This window comes from Gracilinanus agilis, chromosome 2, assembly GCF_016433145.1.
Source record: "Gracilinanus agilis isolate LMUSP501 chromosome 2, AgileGrace, whole genome shotgun sequence".
In the NCBI taxonomy this organism is placed as follows: domain Eukaryota; kingdom Metazoa; phylum Chordata; class Mammalia; order Didelphimorphia; family Didelphidae; genus Gracilinanus; species Gracilinanus agilis.
The window spans coordinates 421,902,733-421,919,368 of NC_058131.1; the positions used below are offsets into that span (position 1 = coordinate 421,902,733).

At 35.9% G+C, this 16,636-nt stretch overlaps 1 protein-coding gene and 1 non-coding gene across 2 annotated transcripts in view; both read right to left on the reverse strand.

Moving 5' to 3' along the window:
- Window positions 1-16,636, reverse strand: part of PPP1R13B (protein phosphatase 1 regulatory subunit 13B) — a 127,769-nt gene that overhangs the window by 57,101 nt on the left and 54,032 nt on the right. The window contains exon 4 of the mRNA XM_044664644.1: window positions 14,674-14,750. Within this exon, the coding sequence (XP_044520579.1) occupies window positions 14,674-14,750 (77 nt within the window). The remainder of the gene's footprint in view (window positions 1-14,673; window positions 14,751-16,636) is intronic.
- LOC123238551 lies at window positions 7,089-7,235 on the reverse strand. The gene has a single exon (XR_006505705.1). It is a non-coding gene; the product is annotated as a small nucleolar RNA U109 (small nucleolar RNA).

Genomic DNA, 16,636 nt, shown 5'->3' on the forward strand with positions numbered 1-16,636 from the left:
ATCTACTGACTCAATCATTTTTAATATTCCATGGAGGAAATACTATATTTGATATAAAAACATGCTTTGTCATTGATTTTTCCACCATTCTCACATCTTGCAACCAATAATAAGAACACAAAAAAATATTCCAGTAAATTTACAATACAACATTTTAAAAACATTTATAGCATTTAACTCATCAACAAAGAAAAGTATTATATTTTGTCAACAGCATTCATAGGAACAAAATGAAGTATTCAACAGGCTAGTTAGAAAAAACTATATTTTAAAAGATGCTAAATTAACCTTTATTAAATGAAACAATAAAACTCTTGAAAAGCATATTCTTATATATAAATAACAGTTTATATTTTTAAAGCCATATAAAATTGATTACAATTTAGCCATGTTTCTTTAATTCTGTACATTCTTTTTCTAATATAATCTAAATAAGCCAAGTTACATCTCTCCCTATAATTAAAAATATTATATCATGACTCATTAGTCAAAACAAAAAAAGGAAGTATGTTTGAGGAGACTATAAGGAATAAATTGTCAGGTTATAAGAAACAACTCATGAGAATCTAGAATCTAGAACTAAAACTCTTCATTCTAAGTCAGTTGCATGTTATAGCATGTACTGGACATATTTAGTAGCCCCTTAGATATTTTCAATGTCATGTTTATAGGGATGAAATAACATAATATTTGGAAAACCATATAATAAAGATTATAAAAACAAAAAAAAAGCAAATATTGCTTGATGACATGAACTATTTTAAGCCACTAACCAAAAATACTTTAGTTTTCTTTCTTGGGGGTGGAGTAGGGAGGTGAAAAGTGGGACTATACCTGTGATTTTATTGGTATAGGGAACAACCAATAAGAAAATTCCCTCTCAATTTGGAATTATGCACAAAGAGCTTCAAAAGAATGCATACCCGTCGATCCAGCAATACCACTACTGGGTTTGTATCCCAAAGAGATAATAATGAAAAATGTTTGTACAAAAATATTGATAGTTGCACTCTTTGTGGTGGCAAAAAAAAAAAATTGGAAAATGAGAGGTTATCCCTCAATTGGGGAATGGCTGAACATTGGTATCTAATGGTGATGGAATACTATAATGCTGTAATGAAATGCTCATCTGTCAGTCTGTTTCTAAGGCAACTCTGAAGTTTCACTGTATTGTATTCTAATCATCAGATTAGGAATAATGTTCCCCAGCTGGATAGAACATTTCAGGGAGCTGCATCTGGCCCCTGGGTCTTAGTTTTTGCCCATCGCTGAACTAGAAGATTTCTATATGAACTGGAAAGACCTTCAAGAACTGATGCACAGTGAAATGAGCAGAATGAAGAGAACTATGTATACTGAAAGTGAAACAATGTGGAACAATCTTATGTAATGGACTTTACTTCTAATAATTATACAACAATCCAGAATATTCCTGAGAGACTTATGAGAAAGAATGCTATCCACATTGAGAGAATTCTGGGGAGTAGAAATGCAAAAGAAAAATCATTTATCACTTGTTTATATGGGTATATGATTTAGAGTTTCAGCTTTAAAAGACTGCTCTATGGTAAAAATGAATAATATAGAAATAGGTATCAAATGATAACATTTGTACGACCCAGGGGAATTGCTTATTGGCTCTGGGAGGAAGGAGGGAAAAGGAGAGAGAAAAAAAACGAATCATGAAAACATGGAAAAATGTTTTTAAAAAAATAAAACAAAAATTTTTAATGAAAAAAGAAAATTCCCTATACCAACATATATCTACAAGTTCAGAGTCTTAAGAGAGTTGCCTAGGAACACTGAATGCTCACAGTCATAGAACAAGTAGTTGCTCTGATTTTTTTTTTTTTAATGCCCAAAGATTATCGGAGTCCGGTGTAAAGTTTTATCAAATATGTATTTCATTAAGCATTTAACTAGTACTTAAAAAAAAATCAGGGTTTGTGACCTTTAAAACACACAACACACACAACACACAACACACAACACACACACACACACACACACACACACACACACACACACACACTCTTAAGACTTACAAAGTTTCTAAAGCTGTGTTACCTGCTGGGTCCTTTTTCTTGTTTATAAAAAAAAGCAAACTCTTAAGGGCCATTCACTGTAAATTCTACCATATAATCCAATTCCATTTTCCTCATTGCTATTTACAAAAGCTGGATTGCTATGGCAACTAATAGTCAAAAATAAGATTTTAACTAAATGTAGCTTTTTTTGGTTATTAGCTAACATGGAAAGAAGGCTTACTAATTCTTAACAATCGATGGACAAAAAAAGACTAGAGGGTTTTGCCAAGTGGAGGGGGTGGGAGGAAGCTAATGTTGGATAAACTAAGCCAGCTACAAATTCTACTCATCTTGATAAACTGTAACTCATTATTCAAACAACTTTGTAGTCAGTTAATAAAATAATAAATGCGAATAACAGTCATCATTTAGAGCAGAGGTCGGCAAGGTATGGCTCTCGAGCCATATCTGACTCGTTTGAGGGCCAGATATGGCTCTTTCTGCAGGAGCCATAAAGTCAATTTTTTTTCAGGCGCTGTTACAGGAGCGCGCACTGTGAGCACTGTACGGCTCTCACGAAATTACATTTTAAAAAATGTGGTGTTTATGGCTCTCACGGCCAAAAAGGTTGCCAACCCCTGATTTAGAGGATCCCATCAAAGGATCTGTAGCTGAGAAGGCAGAAACTTTATATCCAATCCTCTCATTTTACAGATGAGGAAACAGAGGCCTACTGTCCCAATACTGGTTCCAGATCTGAAACAATCATCCAAAGCTTGAGAATTCTGATAAAAATTATTTTAATAAAAAACATATTCAGAAGCATATAGTGATGTGGAAGTGTGGCTGCTACTTAAAGACTTCCAAGATCTATCATGAAATAATATTTTCAAAACACTTAGCAAAGTGCCTAGCACACAGTGAGGGCTTAATAAATGTTTATTTCCCACCTACTCTCATCTCTACTACTGATGTCCTGCCCCACAATACTCCACCACTGATCTCTGACTAGAAATAACCTACGTGGCCAGTCACAAATATCAGTTTCACTGCCTAATTTGATCCTATAGTCTCAGACCAGGGCCACAGCCACTATTTTTTGTAACATTTCTGTATTTCTTAACTAAATTTAATATTCATAAAACTGTGCTACCATTTTTCAGATACCTATCATTTTTTTAATGTGTCACTGATGAAATTTTCAAGCATTATGCCTAAAACCCCATTTCCCCCCCAGGCTCTGTGGTGATTTTTATGAACTCATATCGCAATATAACAGAACTGTTTGTACTTGTCAATCTGCCCTCTTTTGACCAGGAACTACAATATGTTTAAGCCCTAAAAGATTTAACAGGGGCTTTCTGGACTTTCTCCTTGACCCTTATAATTCTTTGGGGAATATAATCTTAAAGATATCTTTTCATAATGACCAGGTGGCCAGCTTAAATGACTATGCTTCTCTATAGCTGTAAACTCCCTGAAGTAACCACTCATTATCCTTTGAGAAACAACTGCTTTCATGTTATTGTGCCTTGGTTACCCCTGAACAGATGACAGAGGACCCCACTATCTTTCATCCAGAACTGCTTCCTCTTTACAAGACATATAGGGGGAAAAGAGGCTTTCATCATTAAATGGAAATTATAACATCCAAGGTCATGTCCCTGCCCTGATGGGTTAGTATCTTTCATGAAAGGACTGTAACAATATCAGGAGCTAGGGTCTCCAGGCCTACCCACAATGATTTGTCTCCTCCACCAGCCCAACATGCTCTTGTCTATAAGGACTTAGCTCTTAACAAAGACTGTTTTGCTTGGTTTACTAGTGATTCTTTCCATTATGAGAAGGATATAAATCAATTACAGTAGCACACTCCCAACTTGATTAAGCTATGAGTAACAAGACCAGTTTATAACAGATCCCTGAGGGACAAAGCAGATAAAATTTTTATTCACACTGATTCCTGAGTGGCAGCAATGCATTTGGCTGAATGGTTCAGGGTATTCAGAAGACAGAGACAATTAAAGGTTCTCCACTTAAAATGAGTGGTCATTAAAGAATACAAGATCTTTTAGGAGGCAGCTGAGTGGTTCAGTGGATTGAGAACCAGGCCCAGAGATGGGAGGGTCCTGGGTTCAAATCTGATCTTAGACACTTCCTAGCTGTGTGACCCTGGGCAAGTCACTTGACCCCCATTGCCTAGCCCTTACCACTCTTCTGCCTTAAAACCAATACACAGTATTGATTCTAAGATGAAAGGTGTGGGTTTAAAAAAAATTTTTTTAATGCTTCTTATAGCCTATATATAGCTTTTTGCAAGCTAAATAGGATTAGATAAAGCATTTATAAGCAGCTTACTATATGTGTTAAACACTGTGCTAACTCTGGAAATACAAATACAAACAAAAAGACAGTTCTTGCTCTCAAGAAGCTTACATTCCAACATATAAAGAGAAGCTAAAAAGAGTAAGAGGAGAGTAGAAAAAGTAGTCTGGGAAGTAATGGACTACACCAAGTTTGAGCTTATTGAAATGGAGTTTATGAGCATTAATTGGAATATGTGGCCAAAGGGTGGAGGCATTGTCAACATGAAAAATTTGCTGGTGCAGAGTAGGTGTTGATCTGAGTCGCAGGTTGGGCCAAGTTTGAAGTACCGCCCGGACATCATACATCTTCTGCCCAACTGAATGAATAACTAGGTTGATGTCCTCATAAGAACAGTATTAATTGGAGATTAGGTTTGTGGGACATAGACATGATGATGATAATGCTATGTTGCCATAAGCACAGGGAGAAATATGCCCTTAAACAAAGATAATCCAGCCCTTCTGCCCAATAATTTTTTTTTTTTTTGCGGGGGTGGAGGGGGCTTGTGTTTGTTTTTTAAACCCTTAACTTCTGTCTTTGTGTCAATTAGTAGCAACAAGGGCTAGGCAATTAAGGTTAAGTGACTTATCCAGGGTCATACAGCTAGGACATGTCTGAGGCCAGATTTGAACCCCCTCCTATCTCCAGGTTTGGTGCTCTATCCATTGTCCTACCTAGCTGCCCCTCAAGAATGTTCTTTTTTTTTTTTTTTTAAACCCTTACCTTCTGTCTTGGAGTCAATACTATGTATTGGCTCCAAAGCAGAAGAGTAGTAAGGGTAGGCAATGGAGTCAAGTGACTTGCCCAGGGTCACACAGCTGGGAAGTGTCTGAGGTCACACTTGAACCTAGGACCTCCTGTCTCTAGGCCTAGCTCTCAATCCACTGAGCTACCCAGCTCAAGAATGTTCTTAATGCCACTCAGAGGACCCACCTTCGAAGGATCTATATGATATATCAAGTGGTTCTTGACCTGACTCTATGGGAAAATAAGGGGGAAAGGAACAAGCATTTATGAAGCACCTAATATGTGCCAGGCACTTTATAATTATTCTCATTTGATCCTCACAACCCTGAGAGGCAAGGGCTATCAGCCTCATTTTACCACTGAGGAAACCAGGGCAGACAGACGTTAGGTGGCTTGCCCAGAGTAAAAAGTGTCTGATGCTAGAATATGAATATAGGACTCCCTGACTTTAAAAAGCTCAGCACTCAATCCACTGTACCATTAGATATATATATATGCCAAATTGGTCATATTTGTTCTCTTTCATCTAATGACCAGTTATCTCAAAACAGGCCATAAAATCCCTAAAAAGAGTATTTTTGTTAATTCTATGAATATTTTAAAAAGCAAATTATACTTAAATTATAAAATCAGTTTCCATGAACAAAAATAACTTTTAAAGTGTAGTGCTGCATAACAGCCCTGAAAAGCCTTGCTGCGGAGTTTTCTGTCAGTTGATAGGGGTTTGGAATCTTGGGGAAGTTTCAGTTGATCCTGGAGACTCATGGAGAGGAGAAGGGTCAATCTGAGCTCTTTCTTTGGATTGAAACCTGACCTACATTCTGCAGCTTTTCTCTTAAAAATTGTTAGCTTAGCTAATTCCTTTGAATCTCCCTAACCTCCCCTATTCCCAACCATCTTTTTCCCCTTCCTAAATTTCTGTGAGTTTTGAAAGGAGGTTAGATCTGAGTGTTAGTTTCAAACTTGGTAGACAGTTTCCCTGTAGTCAAATAGGACTTATCCTTGTTACAAATTATCTCTTTAATTATTATATCCAATTTTCCTAACCCTATAGGCTACAAAACCTCGGGGCTGATTTAGGCAGGTTCCTAAACCAGTCTCACATTCCTGTCTCCTTCCCCCCACCTGAAGCTTTCTCTAGGTGGCTGTTAGGGTCACCTTGTACCCCTCTGTCCCTGCCAATCAACCCTGAAAATTAATAAACCCTTTGTTACTTAATCAAACCTTTGACTAATTCATTAGTTGATTGATAGGAAAGGGAGAAGGGAAGAAGAAATAATTTCTCTCTGGGTTTTGAGGGAAGCTGGAGGTATCCATTTTGGAGGAAATTTAATTTCAATAGTTCCTCTAGTCTCTTCCTTAGTGAACCTGAGAAACTGACAAGAAAGCCCTCTAGTCAGTTTCAAGCCATTCTTGGCTGGCCCTAACCTTGTCTGTAAAATTGCCTTTTTTTACTTGAAGGGCTCAGTCTGTTTCCCTTCAGTGTTTGTCTCTAACCCGAGTACCCAGTCTGTGTTTCCCTGCTGCTGTTGCCTGCCTTAGATTAACTCATCCTCTCCCTTGCAACTCTATATACCTTCGTGTTTATATTCCCTAAACTCAGCCATTCCCTCACTTCTCCTATCACCTTAATTTACCACCTTTACCATTATACCTTCCTTATTCACTTTCCTGCCTTAGGGATTCACAAACCCCTATCCATAATGCCTTTCTCCTCTATTCCAATCATACCTCTGCCTTAATTCCCTTGATTACCTCCAGTCTTTCGTCCCATATCACCCCATTACCTCTGTACCTTATCACATCCCTGCCATATTCCCTTATTACATCCAGCTAGCCTATCCTCTTATTACACTGCTAAATTCCTATATTACAAAAGACAATATAAAAACACAAAAAATAAAATTTTATTTTTGTTCTCATAAGAAAATTCTGTAAAGAAAATTTCAATGTAGGAGAAATATACTACTACTCAACCTTTACTGTAAGGTTGGCAGCCCTGAAGACTCCTATGTTTTTATATAGCATGTACTGTTTATAGTCATACTTCTATTGCAATAAGAAGTATGACTTTTTTAAAAGTTCAACATGCAGAAGCAGAAATTAAAATAAATGGATATGGTTATAAATTCATCAATAAACATTCACTATTGATCAAGACCAAAAAAATGGCAGATGAAAGATAGACCTCATCTGGTCTCATAGCCTATGTGGGTCTCAAAAGTCTGCAAAAGGTCTAGGAGAAGCCCAGTTGACTCAAACAAACACCAAAAAATAATAACAAAAACAACAACAACAACAACAACAAAAACAGAAGTCATCCCAAGGGAAATGGTCAAAGTACATGAATAGAAGTTTTCAACTGAAGAAACTAAAACTATAAACAACCACATGAAAAAATGTTTGAAATCATTAGTAATTACAACAATTAAAATTAAAACAACACAAAGTTCCAACCATCAGATTGGCAAAAGACAGTAAGAAAATGACAATTTTGTTGGAGCAACTGTGTTAGGATAAATACACTAATGCATGGTCGATAGAGTTGTGAAGTAGACCCATCATTCTGGAAAGCACTCTGGAGCTATACTAAGTCACTATATTATGTATATACCCTTTGCCCAAGCCATACTACTAGTAGGCATATACATCAAAGAGATCAAAATCAAAGAGAAAGGCTCCATGTATAAAAATATAATTATAGCAGCACTTTTTGTTGCAATTGGAAACAAAGTGGGTGCCCATTAATTAGGAAATGACTGAACCTATTATGAATATATAACAGAGTATTACTGCACTATAAAAAAAATGGCTTAAAGTATAGACACAGAGAAACCTGGGAAGAACTTTATGAACTGAAGCAAAGTGAAGAGAAAAGAATCAAGAAAAACTCACACAATAACAAAAAAAATGTAAAGGAAAACAACTGTGAAGACATTTAATAACTACCATCAATGCAATGACCTATAATGACTAATGATACAATGATTCATAATGACTGATGATGAAGGATGCTTCCCACCTTGTTGGTGGAGAGGTGACTAGGGGAAGCATTAGGCATATATTTTCAGATATAACCAATACAACACAAATGTGTTTTGTTTGACTATACTTATTGTTATAAGGGCAGGCTTATGGGGGAGGAGAATAGTTGAAAGATGGTAATATAAGAAATTTAGGGGGCAGTTGGGTGGCTCAATGGATTGAGAGACAACCCTAGAGACAGGAGGTCCTAGGTTCAAATCTGGCCTCAGACACTTCCTACCTGTGTGCCCTTGGGCAAGGCACTTAACCCCCATTGCCTAGCCCTTACTGCTCCTCTGCCTTGGAACCAATACACAGTATTGATTCTAAGACAGAAGGGTAAGTGTTTAAAAAAAATGTTTTTAAGTGCTGGTGAAATGTGTGTGTTTCTTTAAACAAGATACTATTAGTGCTATTATGATTAATTTAACTTTTTTTTTAAAACAAGCAGTATGCAATAGATTCACCTATGACTGAAACTACACAGGTAAAGTCATTTGGTAAAAACAAGAGATAACCAATAGACAACCTATGGGCTACATTTGTATCTTCACAATGTCCTGAAAACCTGAGCAATGTCCTATAAATATGAAAAATGATAAAGGCTTGTATAATAATATAAATTAGTATTTTAATTAAAGCCATGTTTATAGATAAAGTTATCAGACCACGCGCTTGTAAGCATTCAAAACTGCCGCCTCCATTAAAGAGGCCACTCCCTCCTAACCCAGGAGATTTTAAACCCTCTCTGCGTCGATGTAGACCTCCCCATGCCCCAAAGACCCGGAAACGGAAACAGCTGGACCATGTTGGATCACGGGAAATGTAGTTTTGATACATTTCCCCTGTCCATAGAAATATATACACTTTTAGATGGCATTTTCCCAATTTTCACTTTTACAGTCCAAAGAAGAAGGAATGGATCTACTCAGACAAAACTATAAGAAAGCACAGATGAGAGAGACATGGAATGGTACGGCATAACTTAAGGAAATCTACAGTTGATGAGGTAGCATATGCACTGCAGCATTCTCTTCCAAGTTTCCCTATTTACTCCCAAGGGCACCACGATCCTTCTTCTCCTCCAGGTTTGAAACTTGGGGGTAATTCTTGGCTTCTCTTACTCTCATTCACTCCACTTACCCAATTCATGACCAGATCTTGACTTTTCTACCTTCACACAAGTTGTCTCTCCACTCAGTCAACAACAACCTTGGTGAGACCTCATCAACTCATTCTTAAATGAAATGCCCCTTTTTCTCTCCAAAAAGAAGTAGGAAAAAAAAAAGTAAGTCCCTCAAAAATAACTGACAATTCCCCAGCACTTTAAAATTTACAAGAGATATTTATAAGACATAATCTCCATGTGAAATAAACCTCATACTTATGATATCCATTTTACTGATACAAACTGAGGCAAAGAGGCATTAAGTCATTTATCTGAGGTTACACAGCTAAGTAAAAGTCAAAATCCTGCAACAACCTCAGATGGCCCTGAGTAGCAGGCCTCGAAGCCTTACTGCCTTTCAAAATCTGGCCTTTAATATGAATGAGTTAAGCAGGGTCTCTCAAACTGGAATCCATCAACTTGGTGGGTTTTAAATATGTATATTTTAATATCAATTTCAACATATTTGGTTATCTTTGTAATCCTATATATTTTATTCATTAAGAAACATTTTAACAAAGTGTCAATATTACAAAAAAGGGTAAGAATCACTAATTTAAAGTATTTATTAAAGTCATCTAATTTAAAAATTAAAGAATTCCATTGTCTAAAATGTTACCTTGAGTCTTAAATACAAGTAATTATCGGTTTTCCCAAGAACAATAATAATGTCCAAAGTAACAAAAGTTAATTTTAAGGGGGCAGCTGGGTAGCTCAGTGGATTGAGAGCCAGGCCTAGAGACAGGAGGTCCTAGGTTCAAATCCGGCCTCAGACACTTCCCAGCTGTGTGACCCTGGGCAAGTCACTTGACCCGCATTGCCTACCCTTACCAATCTTCCACCTATAAGTCAATACACAGAAGTTAAGGGTTTAAAATTAAAAAAACAAAAACAAAAACAAAAAAAACAAGTTAATTTTAGCTACTTAAATTGTCCCTGAAATATACAAAAATGTACATATGCTTGTTTTCATAAATAGGTAATCTTTTTCCCCCCTTCGTTTTGCTATATAGCTTAGCTTTCTGAGGGATTAAGTTTTTAGTTTGTTATTCGAAAGGTTTAAGAAACAAAGCAAGGTAAGCTGTAACTAAAAAATTACCAAAGCAAAATACAATTATTTCTTACCATGCCCATCCTAAAACTCACTGGATAATACTAAGCTTCTTGAGTTTTCCAATATTCTCTAGTGCTGGCATTTTTCTAGAATTGGCATTCTTCCTATTCCAACAACAAAGAATAAACGTCATGTATTCCCTGTAAGAGTAAGCTGATTAAACCCTTGAACTTTAAACTACCCCTCATCCATCTGAAACAGTACAATAAACTTAATTCATTTTCTGAATGCTGTTCATTCATTTTTAAAATTTATAGTATCATTTCTTAATAGTCACTCCAAGTCCCTTATTTAAATACAACAAAGGCACTGATCATGTCTGAGATTAGGTCTCATCCCTTAATATACTTACTTTCCCCCCTCCCAATCTACAAACATCCTTTATGATAAAAAAAAACAAGTTAGCAAAACTGATGATAACAGAGTCTGTGTCTACCACATTGTTTATCCCCTTTCTCTACTAAGAGGAGTGATTCATCATCAGTACTGTGGAATAAATATTGGTTTGCTTGGTTTTTTGTTTGTTTTTTTTAATCCTTACTTCTGTCTTAGAATCGATAACTAAGTATTGGTTCTAAAGTAGAAGAGCAATAATGGCTGTGCAATTGTGGTTAAGTGACTTGTCCAGGGTCACACAGCTACAACATGTCTGAGGTCAGATTTAATCCCAGGACCTTCTGTCTCCAGGCCTGGCTCTCTATCCTCTAAGCAACCTAGCAGTCCCTTGGTTTGCTTTTTAAACCTTATTTATAGAGGGTATCCCAAGTCTCAGTATACTGTTTTAAGTTTTAATTTTATGAATGCTACTGAAAATTTTACAAAGATATTATTTGAAAGTCCAATTATTTACATTACTTTTACACTTATTTAGTATTGTGAATTCTGAAAAATAATTTTAACAAGATGAGGCTGTTTTATTCATTATGTATGCAAGTTTCTGGACAATACTTCCTTAAATCAATGGATCAACAACAATCCTTTTGCTTGACCGCTCTGGACACTTGAATTATCTCTACATTTTTCTTATGGGATATTGTTAAAACTGTTAAACAGGGACCAAAACTTCTTTCTTTAGTGCAATCCTTTCAGTCACTAATCAGTAGTTGAATTAAATTTAAAAACCAACTATAGTGATATATAGCATAAGATGGCAGTTATGGTGAATTTTAATTTTAAAAAAAAGCCTATCATAATTGAAATTTTTAAATTAACCTTCTAAACTGTTTTGGTAAGTTTATAGTATTTATTCTTCTGAAGTTAAGACTGCCATAAAACTTCTGGGACATCCTGGATTATACTCCTTGTGTATACTATTCTCCTGGTTTAGCTCTTTTTTCTACATGCCTTCTTACAAGTCTTCTCATATTCTTCTGAATTCACTTGCTATTTCTTATAGCAAAATAATATTACTTTATAGTCGCATAATGCAATTTAATATTTCCTAATCAATAAATGGTGCTATTAATGTTTCCATATATATGGGACTTTTCTCTTTGGTTTTAATATTCTTAGGATACATGCCCAGTAATGAATGCAGTTTCTTAAAAATCAAAAGGTTTTGATAGTTTAGTATTTTTCCGATGTAAATTCAAATTGTTTTCAAGAACATTTCACAGTTACATGGAACAGAACATTACACTGCCTAACTTCAATGTGGGTTACTTTAAAAATTTTAAATTCATCCAAGATGAATATACTACAAGAACTAAACAATTTATCATATATATATGGGTATAAATATGCTAAGTGAATAAAATAATTTGAATTTTGTATTTCAATTTAAGCATACAAGTGGATCTTCTCAACAATTTTGCCTCAGAGGGAATATAGCAGTCATGAGCCTACTCAAAGGCAGCATGGCATAATGGGAAGAATATTGCATAAAGAGTCAGGAAACCCTGGATTTAAATACCACCTCTGTCACTACCTATGAGACTCTGGGCAAACCACTTCCCCTCTCTCAGCTCCATTTTTCTCATCTGTAAAGTGGGAGTAATAACACCTCACAGGATTTTTCTAAGGTTCATGTGAGTATATAAAGTGCTTCTAAGGCCTAAAGCTCTATATAAAAGACAGGTGTTACCATCATCATTATTTTTATTGCTTAGGAAACATCTAATGAGTATAGGACATCCCAACCTAGATTTCTATACTGTACCATATGACCCAGTGTTACTTATGTAACCACAATGGCTACTAAGAGGAAGGCAGGGAAAGTCCAGATGGGACTTTATTAGGACAAATTAACTCCAACTGTTCAGATTTTTTTTTTAACTTAACCACAAAAGGTTCATTATAGCCCTTATATAGGGTAACATTCTGATGTCAAGATTCATATGGGTAAATGAACACATTGTATATGAGGCCTTGTTCAGAATGTTAAAAGATATTATCATAATGAAATATAAAAGTCCCTTCATAGCTCCTGGCCTAAGAGAACTTAAAGGAAGAGGCATAAGACTACATGAAAACTAACACAAATTAGAATGTGGAAATGTGTACAATAGATCACACAAATTTACCTAATTCAAAGTTCAGTATGAGTAAGGAATGTCCTTCAATCAGAGAATAGCTCAACTGATTATGGGACAAAAATGGAACAAAATATTATTGTGCCACAAGAAGTAATAAAAATGGATGGTTTCAGAGGAACCTGAGAAGTTTTGTATGAAATGATACAAAATGAATCAGAGATTCAGAACAACAATGTCTTCCTTAACAACATAAAGAAAAACAACTCTGAAAGGCTACAACATCTGAATTGTATGTTGAGCAACCATGATCCCTACTAATGATACTAATGAAGAAGAAAGCTACCAATCTCCTGACAAAAGAGGTGATAGATTCAAGGTACAGAATGAGATTTAAGCTTTTCAATATGGTCAATGAGAGATATTTTTTTTTCTGACTGGGAATATTTCTTTAAAGGGCTACGCTTTTTTTTTCTTCAATGAAGGAAAGTAGGAAGAGGGGGTCAGAGAGAGGGTTTTTTTCCTGCAACCTCCCCCCCAATGATAACAGAAGGAATCATAAGCAAAGCTACATTGGAAGTTATATGTTTAATCAGCCAGATCAATCAAGTATTTAAAGAACAAGCTGATACAGAGTTGTTTTGATTGGTTTCAGAGCTAGAATCAAGAGTAAGGGATAAAAGTTGTAAGAAGACAAGTATCATATAAGTTCAATAACAGTAATAACATTGATGGTGACTACTATTTTTTCAAGCACTAGGCCTCAATAAGTAAAGCTTGGGGAGGCAGATGGAAAAGGAAATATTTGCTATCTTTAAATTATATGGGAAAATTAGACAGAAACATATACTGGATGAACCTAAGGAAAACTGTTGCAGCAATCAGAGCTGCCTGACAATGGAACAGGTTGTTCTGTGAGGTGGAAAATCCTCTGTCACTTGAGGTATACAAACAGAAGCTGAAAAAATGTTTGTTGGGAATATTAAAAAGGGAATTCATAAGGGGAAGGATTAGATGGCCTCTGAGGTCCCTTTTACTTTTCTTAATTTGTTTTTTTAAATCAAGAGTGATTTTTTAAACCAATTATACATAACAACAAATTTCCACATAAGTTTTCCTAAGTTACATGATCGAACTTATTTCTCTATCTCCATTCCCCTCTGAGAGGTCCCTTTTAAATGCAAGGATCTATAAAATTCTGATTCTCCATATATTGCCACAATTCCCCGCTTATATTTCATTTTACTTCCTAACCCTCACTACTGCTTAATGTTTTTCATCTAAACCTACTTATCATCTACAAATTTCTTTCTTCTTAGCATCTGACAAGAATTTAAGAAAACTTATCAAGACTTGAAATCACAGGTTGCTTTGGAACTTCAGAAGTGAAGAGAGATTTTAGAGTTTAACAAACCACACAAAGTGTTCTTTCCACAATTACATACTCCAAAACAAATAATTACCACCAAAAATATGGGGTACACAACTACCTGCAATGATACTCTTCCTAATTTTTATGACTCTTGAGCTCAAGTCTTAGGGATCATAACCTTTGCTGGGACACTAAACAGTGTCTATTTGATTTCTATTCAATTCATGTGTTGAAAAACCACTCCCACTTTTTTGGGCAATTAATGGAAATACAAATTTGGTTCAGAAAAAAGTGACTTTTTAAAAGATTAAATCCATTCTGGAATCCTTGTTTATCGATAAAGAACATTTTAAAAGCATTAAATTATATTCAATATTACCTACCCCGTTTTCATTATGTTTCTCAGTAGATGCACTTATTCCATTTCTTTGATTTCTTTGATCTTGGATCTGTCGGCCACCTAGAAAGTATAAGTATCAACCTTACTAAAACTTCAAATGACTGTTACTCATTAAACATTTATTACAAACCTAGTATGTGCATGACACTTCTGTAGTCATCATGATCCAATCACACAATCCAGGGACTTCTAAGTTGGAAAGGACTACAGAAATAATCTTTAATTTTATTAAATAAAACAGAGGCAGAGAAGAGACTAAACCAAAGTCAGCAAGGTTTTAAGTAGAAGAATTGTGATTCAAACCTAAGTCTTCTGGATCCATGTCCTTTTTACTACATAACAGTTTAACAACAAAAACACATAACTTCCCATTTAAGGTTAAAGTTAAGCCTTTCTTCTTCTACTACTCAAGTTTCATAAAGCATCGAAATTGGTGAGCTATTAAGAAAGGCATTTTCATTTTATACAAGATGTTCCAAAAGACTAAAATTTAATTAAACACTCAACAATGGAAAAATATTAATATTTTGGGGAAATGTTTTCAAAACAAATTATGGTTACAATAGGGTCTTTTGGCCTCAAATGCAGTAATTTTGAGAACCTAAACTACCTTGTTTAAAACCACTGTCTATTCATTATTTAAACTCAAAATTTCTTATTTTAAATTCTGGTTCCTTGTCACATTTTTTTTCCTACTCAAGAAAAGGTATGATCTACAATACTGTAACTAACACTCATAACAGTTAGCTAGTACTCTCAAAATTAGTGTCTCCTTTGAAGGTTAATCCCCATAGCCCACACGGCACACATGACCACTTGTTTTGGAGAATAAAACAGATGATAGAGGGAGGAAAATAAAAAGTCAAATTAAAAAATTGTATTTTCTAGTATAATTTCTATGCTAGGAAAACAAATACTATTTGATAAACAATATAGAACTTATTACACTTATCTGTGTGTAGCAGAGTGGTGTGTAGCAGAGTGGTATCCATTTCTCCATCTAAATTAAGTCTTATTATCTCTCAAGGTCTCCAGTACTTAGTAAAATGCCCATACATGAAAAAAATACTGGGGCAGCTGGGTAGCTCAGTGAATTGAGAGCCAGGCCTAGAGATGGGAGGTCCTAGATCCAAATCTGCCCTCTGACACTTCCCAACTGTGCGACTCTGGGCAAGTCACTTAATCCCCACTGCCTAGCCCTTACTGCTCTTCTGCCTTGGAACCAATACACAGTATTCGTTCCAAGACAGAAGGTAAGGGTTAAAAAAAAAAAAAGGACTCAGAAAACACATATGGTGATAAATCTTTAATGTTAAGAGTACACTGAGCAAGATGGTGGAATACAGGCCAGTACCCAACTGAGCTCTCAACATTCTCCAAACAACTTTAAAATAATATCTCAGATCAAAGCAGTAAAGCCAACAAAAAGTCAAAGGGAGACATTTCTCCAGCCTAAGACAACTCAGACAATCAGGAAGAGAAGTCTGTAATGTTGGTGTAGGTGCAGGTCTAGAGTGAGGTAGGAGCACCAGAGGTAGGCCTTGAAGACTGCTTGCAATAGCAGCAGCAGCTTCAGAAACTCTCAGCCCAGGTCAGACAACTGGTAAGAAAGAGATTACAGAGAACCACTTTGCTGGCACTGGTTGCAGATGCCTATGACTGGCAATTCTACTACCAAAGAGAGCAAGGACCCTAGTATCAATTCCAAGGCAGAGAAGACCTAGCACTTGTAGCTTCAAGAGAACAAGGGTACAGTCCCAGGGCCAAAAGAAGTGCCAGTGCTTTCAGCTTCAAGGGAGCAGTAGCCTTCTTAGCTAAAGACCAGAACACAGACCAGGAGAGCAGTGGTCATAATACCTCTTCCAAGATCGCATAACCTTGGAAGCACCAAAAACTTGCATATCCCTAGAAATAGCTTTAAAAAAAAAATGGGGGGGGGGGGGCGG